Here is a 13,121-nt window from a genome sequence, read left to right as displayed (position 1 = left end):
TCTCACTTCCTTTTCCTACCTTTGACGTTCCCTAGTGGTATTTGTGTTGCTCATGCCCCCAGGGTCTCCCTCACTGTGCCAGAAGGTCCCACCTCATTGGGCATCTCCCACTGCACTTACCAATGCTTTCTTTGCGCAGAGTGGGCGCTCAGTATATAAAGGTTTATGGATGGGTATTTCCCTAATCTGTAGTGCCTGCTATATTCTACCGAAAGCTACCAAAATGCTACTAACTTTATTTCTGTAGTCAGGATTTTTCACAAAACTACCCTGTCTCCAAGAAATGCCTAACGATTTAGCAAGGGTTAGTGACACTTGGAATAAAGACAGGAACACCAGGCTATCACGATAAGGATCTTCATTTTCCCACGCACTCTTGTACTCTTATTAGGTCGGCGAGAGAAAACCTCTCCTCTTAGCAACCCAACCCGCTCCCCTCCTCTGGCCTCTTTCTCTCCTTTGTTGGTAAATGACTTCAGCCTGTGCCTTCAGTGTTAACAGTTTGTGTCCCGCGCATACCCCTCTCTTTGGGTGATTAGAGGCATTCAAAACCTATTCTGACACAGGACCCCACCCCCGATTCTCCACTTCTTGGGGGTGGACATAGTTTCCCTGCCCTGAAACGCTGGCCCTGGAGAAGAATGGGAAGCAAGTTGCATTTAAACTTGAAAGATTGAGTCACGGCTGGCTGCACAGCAAGAGCTCCTCAGGGCGCAGAAATACCTAACGTGGTTCGGCGGCTCGGGCTGGGCTGGGGCGGCTTCGGGGGGAACCAGCCGGGTGGAGCCCCCGGCGCGCCCCGCACCTCCCCGCCCCGGACGGCGCTCGGGCCCCCGGGGGCCCACCTCGCGCGCTTGCGTGCTGCGGCCCGAGCGCCCGGCCCAGCGAGCCCGGAGCGGGCAGGGGGCGGCGCGCCGGGAGGGCGGGGAGCGGCCGTGGGGGCGGTGGGTGTCGGGGGTGGAGATGTAGAAGATGTGACGCCGCGGCCCGGCCGTGCCAGACGGTGGACGCCGTGCCCGCGGCTGCAACCGGACCCCGGGCGCTGCGGCGTAGGGAAGCGGCCCTCCCGAGAGTGGCGGCCGCGGAGACTCGGAGCCGCAAATCCCCGCTCCCGGGCCGCCCGGCTCCCCGCGCGCCGGGGCCGGCGGAGAGGGCAGGGCCGAGCGGCACGAGGCTGGGGGCCCGCGGCCGTGGCCGCGGGCCGCCGGGCGGGAGGCTGGGGGGCCGGGGCCGGGGCCGCGCCTCGGAGCGGGTCGGAGGCCGAGGCAGGGGCCGAGGGGCGGCGGCTCCCCGCGCGGCGCCAGGGGCTCGGGGACCCCGGCAGAGCCCCGGTGGGGCCATGGCCGCCGGGAGCATCACCACGATGCCCGCCCTGCCGGACGACGGCGGCAGCGGCGCCTTCCCGCCCGGCCACTTCAAGGACCCCAAGCGGCTGTACTGCAAAAACGGGGGCTTCTTCTTGCGCATCCATCCCGACGGCCGAGTGGACGGCGTCCGGGAGAAGAGCGACCCGCACAGTGAGTACTGGCCCGCCCACCTCCATCTCCGGGGCTCCCGCTGTGCTCCAGCCCACTCCCACCTCCTGGGGTGCCCCTTCTCTCCACTCCAGCCCCCCACTTCCATCTCCTGGGGTGCCCCCTTCTCTCCACTCCAGCCCCCCACTTCCACCTCCTGGGGTGCCCCCTTCTCTCCACTCCAGCCCACTTCCATCTCCTGGGGTGCCCCCTTCTCTCCACTCCAGCCCCCCACTTCCATCTCCTGGGGTGCCCCTTCTCTCCACTCCAGCCCCCGACTTCCATCTCCTGGGGTGCCCCCTTCTCTCCACTCCAGCCCCCCACTTCCATCTCCTGGGGTGCCCCCTTCTCTCCACTCCAGCCCACTTCCATCTCCTGGGGTGCCCCCTTCTCTCCACTCCAGCCCACTTCCATCTCCTGGGGTGCCCCCTTCTCTCCACTCCAGCCCCCGACTTCCATCTCCTGGGGTGCCCCCTTCACTCCAGCCCCCCACTTCCATCTCCTGAGGTGCCCCCTTCACTCCAGCTCCCCACTTCCATCTCCTGGGGTGCCCCCTTCTCTCCACTCCAGCCCCCGACTTCCATCTCCTGAGGTGCCCCCTTCACTCCAGCCCCCCACTTCCATCTCCTGGGGTGACCCCTCCGTTCCGTTCTAGCCTCTGCGCCTCTTCTTCTCACTCGGACCCAGTGGGACTGCGGTTTCTTTCCGCGCGGCCCTCGACGGTTTCAGGTTCACCGCCCGCCGCCGTCTCCCCGGGCTGCGGTGTCGGGTTCCGCGCCCCCGGGTTTTAGGGGTGCCAATTTCTCCGTAAACCCGTCCCCAGGGCGCGCGGCCGGCTCCCTTCTCGCGGACAGCTTGTCGCGTCGGGGATGCCGGCAGCGAGGAGAGGGGTGTCTCGCCCCCAAGTCCCGACCCCAAGTCGCACGCGCGCAGTCGCGCAGTCCCGCCGGCCAAGAGCGAGGGGACGCGGCCGAATTAAACGTCCTTTGCTGGAAGAACACCTTTCCGAATCGCGCCCTTAAATCCCGACCCGGTAGGACCCAAGCAGTTGGCACGCAGCTCTCACCCATCCATTCCTTCTCCCCTGCTCCCCCCCTCCCCCCGTCCCCAATTGCCAAAAGCTAAAAAAGCAAAATACAGAGGCTTGGTTAATAAAATGAGACGGACCTTTGTTTCAATGGTGAGAAGAACTACAAAAACTTACCTTCCACCGGCAGTGATTAGCTCCGGGACCCTGAGCCGGGGCCAGCCCCTGAGGCGGGGGTAACAGGTAGCTTGCATCAGGGTGGAGGGGCCCGTGAGAACTTAGGGAAAGTGCATTTGCCAGGCTACGCTTTTGTGTGCTGTCAAGATAATCTGTTTGTGGTCATAGAAGTAACCGAACTCATTGGTTGTCAGACTGTAGGTTCCCTCCGGGAACCACCTGGAGGGGCTGTCAGCTGTCACAACACATCGCGGAACTCCTTAGGCCTGGACGCCAGCCTGATGGTTTGCCTTTCTAAGGAGATCCCAGGGGGTGCTGACCTGGGACGCACTTTGATGGCCCTGGTCTAGAGCCCAGGGAGAAAAGGGCATGAAATAGGCTGATTAGCAACACTGTTGGGATTTGATGTGATAGAAATAGGGTCCGGAAAGGTGTTAACAGTCATCCTGTAGGTGTAGGTAAAACACCTGTGTTAAAAGCTGGGCGGCTGGCTTCCTTCCCTCAGGGATTCAGGTGGAATCTGATACCCTAAGTACCTGAGAAAAGGCCAGCAGGAGCCTAGAGCTCCACTCTGTAGTGGTTAAGGTCTTTATTTTATGAAGCTAGTGAATGTCAGTCACTCAGGAATGAGGGTGGGTGGACCACGGGGGTTGGGGGCAAGCAGAGAAAGCTGTGCAAGCAAACCTGGGTTTACAAAGGACAGGGAAATTTGCTTTTATTTTTATTTATTTATTTTTAAATTTGTATTTATTGATTTCAGAGAGGAAGGGAGAGGGAGAGAGAAATAGAAACATCAACGATGAGAATCATTGATTGGCTGCCTCCTGCATGCTCTCCTCACACCTCCCCACCCCCCACTGGGGATGTGCCCTGACCCAGAATCCAACCGTGACCTCCTGCTTTATAGGTTGAAGCTCAACCACTGGGCCACTCTGGCCAGGCGGGAAATGTCCTTTTAGAGTAGTTGGGTCTTTATGGATTCCAAAGTAGTAATAAGCAAAAAATGCAGGTCTTTACTTTTTTTTTTTTTCAGGCCTGCCATAATTTAAAAATTTTATCAGTCACTTACATTATCAGGTCAAACTGAAAGGTGTTTGTAGGCCAATACATGGGTTAGTGCTGTTTCTCTATCTTGGTCACTTGCATGTTTGAAGCCTGTTCCACAGTTGTCTGCTGGGCTGATTCAGCCGATGAGGATAAGCTGCATATAAGTCCCAAATCAGTTTTGCCATTTTCCAGTAACACAAACTGTTCATAGTAAAAATAATAATAATAATAATAATAATCCTATCTAATAAAGAGAGAATATGCTAATTAACCCTCACGCCTTTGCAAAGATGGCAGTGCCCACAGCCAATAAGGAGGGAATATGCTAATTGACTGCCCTGCCCTCAAGATGGCAGTGCCCACAGCCAATAAGGAGAGAATATGCTAATTGACTGCCCTGTCCTCAAAGATGGCAGCGCCCACAGTCACAAGATGGTGGCGCCCAGTCCCCTCAGCCCTGCTGGAGTGTCAGGCACACGGCATGGTTGGGCCCACCTGGGCCAGGCTGCTCTGTGCACCTGCCTCTGGAATCCCCCAGTCCCCTCAGCCCCCCAGCCTCCCAGGGCCGGCCCGAGGCACAGGCAAGCCTCAGATAGCGGCTGCCCAGCCGACGCCCAAGGTGCAGGCAAGCCTCAGATGTCAGCTGCCCAGCTGCCCAGGGCCACCCGAGGCTCAGGTAACCAGGGCCAGCCGAGTCTTGCGCTGCCGGCAGTGGCAGCAGCAGAGGTGTGATGAGGCGTCGCCTTCCCCTGATCGCCGGGTCACCTCCTGCCCCTGAGGGCTCTCTGACTGTGAGAGGGGCCAGGCCGGGCTGAGGGACACCCGCCCCCCCCCCCCCCCCCAATGCATAAATTTTCATGTACCGGGCCTCTAGTAATAGTAATAATAATAATAATAATAATAGAGAGCCTGTTGTCTGACTAGAAGACAGAAAAACTCTCCTCCGGATTAGGTTCTATTGGGCCTTCCCTTAACCTCTTTTTCCCCTCAGATACTGTCTTAGTTGCTGAACCAGTTTTTTCCTTTGAAGCCTCGGGTGCCCTCTTTCCATTAGAATAACACTTAGGGACTCATGAGTTAGGATAATTCTGAATTGCATACTACTTCACCACCCCTGTAAAAACTACTGTTTTCTTCCCAGCGGTGGATTGGGCTGTCATTTTTATAATCTATTTTACCTCAGTGGTTCTCAAATGGGGGTGATTTTGCCCCTAGGGAACATTTGGCAAGGCCTGGAGACATTTTGGGTTGTCGTACCCCAAAAGGTGCCACTGACATTTCACAGGTGAGGCCAGGGACACTGTTGAACATCCGACAGTGCACGGGTACCTCCCTATCCCTCAGCAAAACATTTTCTGACCCAAATGTTAACAGTGCTAAGGCTGAGAAACCCTGCCAACTTGATAACTAGCTAGGGACAGATGGTAAAAGAGTGGAGTACTCATCCGGGTATGTGGTGAGTACTGATTTTTTTAAGACCACCTTTTATCAGGCAATAGACTGACTAGAATACAAACCTGAAAATGATGAATTTAGGCCACTTCTTTGTAGCTCAACATGGACATAAGTTTAAGTTCAGCATATTTTGCTGGCATGTCAGTAGCTGACCAAAGCAGGACTTAAGAAAAAATGTGTGTAGATATGCTATAATATGCTCTCAAGCACATCTCCAGTCCCCAGAGCAAACACAGCTGACCAACATACATGGACAAATATTAGTGGTTGCCACAGTTTCCCATGGATTATGGCTCAGATGTTTAGGCCTGAAAAGCCCACGGATGGCCCCATTTCTGCGTTATCCAGTTGACCCGTAAACCCATCATTGAGGATTGATTCCTTTGGGATTAAAGCTTTCTGTCCTGCTGTCTCCTAAAATGCAAACACCTCTGAAAGGAAGAGTTTGGCTGTTCTCAGATTTTAATTTTTAGTGTGACTTAAATTGTGATGTAATTTCTTCCCCAAAAGCTTCCCCAGAAGGACCGGAATTTTGGAGGGATGCTTTGAAGACTGACTGGCATACATGTGGGGTGCTGGTGAGGTGTGGGGGCTGTGGCTCCGGTGCTGAAGAGGAGACAGGGCCGGGGGACAGAGGCAGACATGAAAGGGGGGGTAGTAGATGACTGAACCCAGTGTTTCTAACTTCTCAGTGTAGCTGCAGCTCATCTTTGCTTCACACCCCGCTGCTCACTGGCATTATTTCACTCAAAAGGGCCCATTTTCCTGCCCTTGCTCCCGGTCCCGGAGAACCTTCTTTGACGTGAGGGTCTTGGTGAAAGCAAGTTCTGGTGACAGTCAGCTTCCCCAGCGCGTGCCACACGCCGCCTTCCCCTGGGCGTTCCGGGTATTTTGGTAGGCCTCTGCCAAACATCCCTGGGGATGTGTAAGGTGCAGTGTATTCTCTACAGCAGCGAACCCTGTGAAGACATTCAGAAGAGAGAACATTTTATCCCAAGTAGCACGTACGACATGTGCTGGAGAAGTGAGATGTATGCTGCTTGTGTAGCATTAACTTTGTTCCAGATGCTCTTCTTGAGGGAAACGGGAAGGTAGTTAGAAGTGCTACATCGACCCTTGGGCTCCTCCCAGGAGGGGACTGCCTGTAGCCACACTCCTCTGCCTCCAGGCCCAAGAGGACACTGAGACTAGGGGAGGCTGAGGCCCCGCCCACTCCCCACTCCTATGGACCAGGATGGATCCTGGTGGGCCTGACCACCCTGCTTGCCCTCTGCCATGGTGCAGTCTCCGTGCAGCCCCGACTATCAGAACATGCACTTGGGACATTCAGAGGGAGGCTTCAGACCTTCTGGTTCACCGATCTCATTTTGTAGAAGAGGCTATCGGGGTTCTCCTGCCGAGTTTCTCTTTGGTCCTCTAAACGAGCTTCTTGCCTACCTAGCCCCTTGCCTCATTGCTCTCTTCCATTCAGTCAGAGTGAGCACCCTCTGGGTCCCCCTTTGTAGGTCATCTGCTTCAGGGTACTAACATAGCAAGCCCCTCTTCCTAGTCCACAGGTTGCCTCTGGTTGGATTCCTGGGGTTGTAGATAAACCCATCTTTATTTCTCTTCCTTTATGTAAATGGAACCATTGAGATCATGACACTAGCTTCTCTCCCCCCACCTTTTTCCTGGTAGGTTTTATCTGGCAAGTGGATCCCGCTGATTTGCCTTAGTAAACGTGGCATTTACTGTGATGCTATTTGCGTGCAATAAACAAATGAAGTAAGAATCTAATAGCTCATCTGATGGTGGAAATCATGTAATCGGTGCTGCAATAAAAGGACAATTCATGAGTCATAGGTATTACCACACCTTAGGAGCCTTGAACGATGAGTGGGATGCCAAGTGACTTCAGCCCAGAGGAAGCAGCATCCCCTCGTGACATGCCTGCGGGCTGTCGCTGTGTTTATAAAGTGGCCATTATGTAATTAGACTTCGATGGTGGTGTCACAACAGGCTTCTAAGTAGTCTCCTTTTGATTTATGACGCCACTTTAAATGGATGGCCATGATTTGTGAGTTCAATTTGAAAACAAAATGTTACAGATGTAAAAATCAAAACAAGAACCATCCTTTGTACATTATCATTGTAAAATTGACCTATTCCTCCCCACGGGGATTCTCAGAAATCCCCACCAGTGACATTAGAAATGGCGATGTAAGGCCTCACATGATTAGAATCGTTATCGACAAGATGCCTGTACAACAGGACAGTGACTACACATGTGCCATGACCTCTGCGTGCTTTTCCAGTTCCAGTGTTTGCTGCTTTCCCACACGCCCTGCTTGGGCCCCCGTGTCCTGAAGCACACGGGCGTCTGTGAGAAGGCTGGCCTGGGAAGAGGCGAGAGCAAGCAGATCAGCGCACTGAGGCCCAAACCTAAAGCTCATTATCACGTTCTATCCAGACAACTATACTTGGTTCCGTTTTGTTGTTGAGCTTGACATTTTCTGCACTCTGGGAACTGGCCTTGCACTTGACTTATATGTCGTCAGTGCTCCTAATAGTTAATGCTTGGTAGTTTAGAAGATAAATGCAGAACAACAGTTATCAGTGTAGAATTTTCATTGTATTGGTAGGAAGTGCAGCGTCCCTTGTTGTATCTGTTGTTAGGTCGGCTCCTGCATTCTCTTTTGCTCTCAAACTCTCCCTCTAAGCCAGGTGATTTACAGCCACAGACCGTGGAAGGGGACTACAAAGTGGTGACTCCCAGGGAACCTCACCCACTGAGCCATGGACTATGGTTCTTAGAAGCCAGACAAATCCCTTCTGAAGGCCTAAGGGATATTTTTAGTTTGAGGAAATTTGACCTGGAGGCAACAGACAGCCAATATTCAGTGTTTAATTTATGTCTCATCCCATCAGTCACTCTTCCTGCACAGGGGGGCTCTTGAGTTGATCAGTGTGTTCTTAAAGCTTACTCATTCATTTACGGAGATCCAGTGTGTGTGTATTTGTATTTTCAAAGGGCTACTTACTTCTCCATATTGACCTACCTTCTACGTTGAATTATCCCATAGAATTCCAGAATGAAAGGTTCACAGATTTTCAAGATATTCTGGAGATCAAAAGTGCAGAGGAGGCATGTGAATATTAAGTGTTATATTCCCAGTATAATTGAATTGTTGACAGGAATTTTCCTGGTTTAACTTATAATTAAGATATACATTAATTTAAAATTTATAATTAAACAATAACTCAAATTAGCCAAGAAAGAGGTGTGTTTTTTCAAGGGACTTTGTATAGAGTAGTCATGATCTGGCTACATTCTGTGAGTGGGATATTCTCTGTTTATAATGTGGGCACCTGGAGAAGATGCTGGCACCTTCGGGTGAGAGCCCTGACTTCTCCATATAAATATTGTCATAAAAGGCTTGTGCCTTTTACTCAGGGAGTGTCACTAAATGTCAGCGGGTGATGAAAACACTCTGTGTGGACCTTCCTGTGGAATAACTACTCATGGGCCATGCTGTGTACAGCTTCGTGGAGGCTTATCATTCTCTTGGTGTGGTAACAAGTACATTGAGACACCTGGTCAGTCTTAATGAAGATGATCATACATAATAAAGTTATATTTGCAAAATATTTGGGAATCTCAGAGACTGGCTGTTAGCATTTCTTAGGGTAATTTATAGAGAGATGAATCATTTTTCAGGATAGTGGAAAACTCTCATGAGGAATTCTGTTTTCTTTAAAAAGCGTTTCAGAGTTTTATGACATCCTGTGTGATGTCCAGTTCCTCAGGTATGCGTGCATTGCTCATTCATTCTTTCTTTGTGGCCATTGTCCTGGAATCCTGTACTCTCCTCCTCAAATTCACCAGCTTTTCTCTTTTTAACACTAGACTCTACTTAAGTCATTCTGGGCGCCAGCGTGTTCCAGTTCCATTACATGACTGTATCCAGTTTGTCACCTTCGTTCTGACACTTGGCACTATATTGTTGACCCCGTCTTGGGAATTCCTTGGCTCTGTTACACCACATCAGCCTGGTTTCTTCTCTCCCACCCAGCTGTTTTCTGGGCTCTCCTTTTGGGCTTTGGCTTTCCTGTAGCCCAAGCATGTCAAACTCGTTATTTAAACAAGGCATGCGGCCCGAAGGCCACGAGTTTGACATGCTTGCAGTGTAGCCAATTCATTCAGAATGTTTAAGTTCAACATGTGCCCAATAAATGAGCCAAGTATTTGAACTTCCATTTTTTTTTTTTTTGTTGTTAATCGTCACACGAGGATATTCTTCCATTGATTTTTTAGAGAGAGTGGAAGAGGGGAGGGGGTGGGGGAGAAAGAAACATTGATGTGAGAGAGACACATTGACTGGCTCCCTCCCACATGTGCCCAGACCAGGGCCAGAGATCAAGCCGCCAACTGAGGTACATGCCCTTGACCGGAATCAAACCTGGGACCCTTCAGTCTGAGGGCCAATGCTCTATCCACTGAGCCAAACTGGCTAGGTTTGAACTTCCTTTCTGACCTTCTCACTTTCTCCTTCCCCTCTGAGCCTTTAATCGGGCTGTTTCCTTGAACTTGAAAGTCCTCTCAATACTTTTCTCTCCTGACAGTCCGAACTGTGCCTTGGGCCCCATTCTTTCCCACCATCCCCTGGCTGTCCGTCCTTCCATGCGTGCTATCTAAAAATTCAAAGAGCTTGATGTGTTTTAATTTCATGCCCCCGTATTTCATTGGAAATTCCTAGTTAGTAAGGATTTTTATAAAGAAATTCAAACAGCATTACCTAGCAGTCCTTTACTCTTCTCCTCTGAGGGCCTGAGACGAAACTACTCACCCCAGGAGCCCTTGGCTCATTGCTGAATGAAAGACCAGGTGGAGACCCACGAGGAGGTTCGATTTGTTTGTCGCATGAGCTAGAACTGTAAATAATAAGCATAAGTACTTCAGTATAGGGCATGAAGAATGAATACATTGAATGTGGCATCCCTGTAGTTCTCTCTGCAGACCCCTTGATGCAATAACGGTAAAACACAATCATTTGTTAGGATTACTTTTTATTGTGGAAGGTTTTCTTTTCAGCTATTGAATAACATCGGTATTTCTAGCCAATGCCAGAACTAGTAATAATCCTCTCATTCAGGAATGAAGGTCTAAGAATTCATACTTGAATCAAACACTTTAATCTGTAAATCTCTCTCTCTCTCTCAAGTCTCAAACCAAATGTTGAATCATTTGACAAATTGGGATTAAGAGCTGTCTGGGACCATTGTTAGTATTCTTTTTGGCTGTGAGGAAATGACACAAATAGTTTCAGCCTACAATTCATTCAGATTTATGAGCCAGCCAGTATTCATCACAACAATCTTAAAACTCTTAAAAGGACAGAAATTGTGTGACAAAGTGAGTCACAGTCTTTGTGATGTGATGTCTGCAAAGATGGGTGGGAGAAATCGCCCAGTGACTCCCCTCTAAGCTGAATCATTTTGCAAATAGAAAACAATTCGTAGGTTTTTAGGTGGATATTACATAAATAGGAAAGGAAGAGAGGAACAGAGCCAAATAACACCTTTATTTAAAACATTTTTGAAATGTTATCACTTGCAAAACAGTCTATGTTTCGAATTGGAAATGAAATTAACCTCTCTATTGCCTAATAGTATATATCTTTTAATCTAACACCTGCTGTACATCTTCTTTATATCTTTATATGTGTATTTAAATTAATTTTGTTTCTTTCTTGCCTGGATTTTTAAAATTCTCCTATGTCATTTGACCTTTTTCCTCATAGCTATTTCTAGTCTTGGCTCATTTGAAGGTGGTGTGTGTGTGTGTGTGGGGGGGGGCTCTCGCGCGTGCATTGTGGGGAGTGTCATTTACTCACTGGCTCAATGACTACTTAAGTTGGATGGGGACACAAGAGAAGAAGGTCCCTTTGGTCCTAGAAATTCTAGTTCTGGAATGGTATACTCTTGCATTGTGCATGTTTAGTGCTCCTTTGTTACTTTTCATCTTATTAAAAACAAAAGTTTGGAGAGCCTTTCTCTGAGTCAGACTTAATCTTTAAATATAAGGTTGGTTTTATTTTCTTATCTTTTTTGGAATGAGACATTTGTCAAAAAATTATGTGAAAAGAGAAATATTTTATTTTGAGTGTGTTTCTAAGTTTAGAAGTTCTTACATTCATTACTCTAAACTCAATAATTTTATAATGGGAATGCAATGCAAATGAAATTGGGAAGACAATCTTGCTAACTGGTTTCATAGAGAATGCTAATCTGTTCAGACGACATACACAGCAGTGTTGGTTTAAGAAATAATGAATGACAGGAACACCTTCAGCTGTTACAGGCTGGGGCGTAGATCATTTTGGAAGGGGGTATTAAGGCTGTGAAGTCATCATTCGTTTTGTCCAGTCTTGCCTGGACACCTAGGGAGATTGCCCTAGTGACCAGCAAAGTCCCTGTCCCTTGCAGTAGGGAAAGAGCCAGTTGTTTGGCCTTCACCACTGTATTCCTAGGACTTCAGTATTTATTGACTAGTTATTGAATGAATGAATGAATGAATAAATGAATGAAAATTTTGAAAACATGCTGTATGTCAGCTTTATAAATAATATGTTTAATCTCGATTACAAACTTATGAAGCAAGTATCATTGCCCTCATCGTACTGATAAGAACAGTTTTTGCTCTTGGCTTTCAAAACATGATCTCTGTCTGTGACAACAGCACATAATGAATTGTGCGTTGCACACTTCTCAGTGTTTAGAATACACGTTCATGGCCAGAATTCCAGAAGGACAGTGTAGCAGAAATTTGAACAGAAATAGTGATTTTAACAAATAATTTAAGCTCTCTTCAGAGGCTTTGCCACCTTTTCTCCCACCCCTTTATTACATTATTTTATTACTTAGGAAAAAAGATGTCATGATTTAGAATAAAACAATTCTTTAATATGTAGGGGTTGCTTTCTGAAGAACTCAAAGATTTTTAAATGGCACATACAAAAATAGAAAAAAGTAGGATGTAGTTGAGGATAAAAACTATATAAGAATGGAATGAACCTTGAAGATGGGTCTGGAAGATTAAAATGCAGAAGGAGCTAGGACATGCAGAAATGCACAGAGAATACCTGAAAGGTTTTGTAAGAAAGGCGTGTGGTGGTTGTTTTTTGCTTAATCCCTCACTTTTTTTGCTCAGCCCTGCAACCCCCTTCCCGTCTGGGAGCTCAGAGACACTGGCAACAGCATGGTGATTACAGAGGGGAAGAGGGTGGGAGAGGAAGGAGAGGATATAGGCAGGATAAATGGTGACGGAAGGAGACTTGACTTGGGATGGTGAACATACAATATAATATACAGATGATGTATTCTAGAATTGCACACCTGAAACATACATAGCTTTTTTAAAATATGTATTCCATTGACCTTTCACAGAGAGGGAGAGGGATAGAGTTAGAAACATCGATGAGAGAGAAACATCGATCAGGTGCCTCCTGCACACTCCCCACTGGGAATGTGCCCGCAACCAAGGTACATGCCCTTGACGGGAATGAAACCTGGGGCCCTTGAGTCCGCAGGCTGACGCTCCATCCACTGAGCCAAACCGGTTAGGGCAAAACATATATAGTTTTATTAACTAATGTCACCCCAATAAATTCAATTAAAATTATATCTATAGTATATAGTTAAGCCCTTTCCAGGAACTTCAAGATAGGTTCACTGTTTAAGGGCATGTGGTGTAAGATTAAAAACTTAGACCTATTTTATTTTAATCTTCTTCACCAAGTGAGATCGTCAGTCAACCAATAATGTTTGAGTTTCTACTATGTGAGGAAATAAAGATCAAGATAGACAAAGAGATGTCAAGAGAGCATTTAGACACACCCAGAAACACGTCTAGAATAAACTCT

The 13,121-nt window shown here is 48.5% G+C and overlaps 1 protein-coding gene across 1 annotated transcript in view; it reads left to right on the top strand.

Moving 5' to 3' along the window:
- The first annotated feature begins 283 nt into the window (after positions 1-283).
- The window catches only part of FGF2 (fibroblast growth factor 2), a 37,250-nt gene continuing 24,412 nt past the window's right edge, over positions 284-13,121 (top strand). The window contains exons 1-2 of the mRNA XM_054716736.1: positions 284-304; positions 1,001-1,517. Of these exons, the coding sequence (XP_054572711.1) occupies positions 284-304; positions 1,001-1,517 (538 nt within the window). The remainder of the gene's footprint in view (positions 305-1,000; positions 1,518-13,121) is intronic.

Source organism: Eptesicus fuscus, chromosome 6 (genome assembly GCF_027574615.1).
Source record: "Eptesicus fuscus isolate TK198812 chromosome 6, DD_ASM_mEF_20220401, whole genome shotgun sequence".
Classification (NCBI taxonomy): domain Eukaryota; kingdom Metazoa; phylum Chordata; class Mammalia; order Chiroptera; family Vespertilionidae; genus Eptesicus; species Eptesicus fuscus.
Note: the sequence above shows the minus strand (reverse complement) of the source record. Positions and strands in the feature narration are given on the sequence as shown.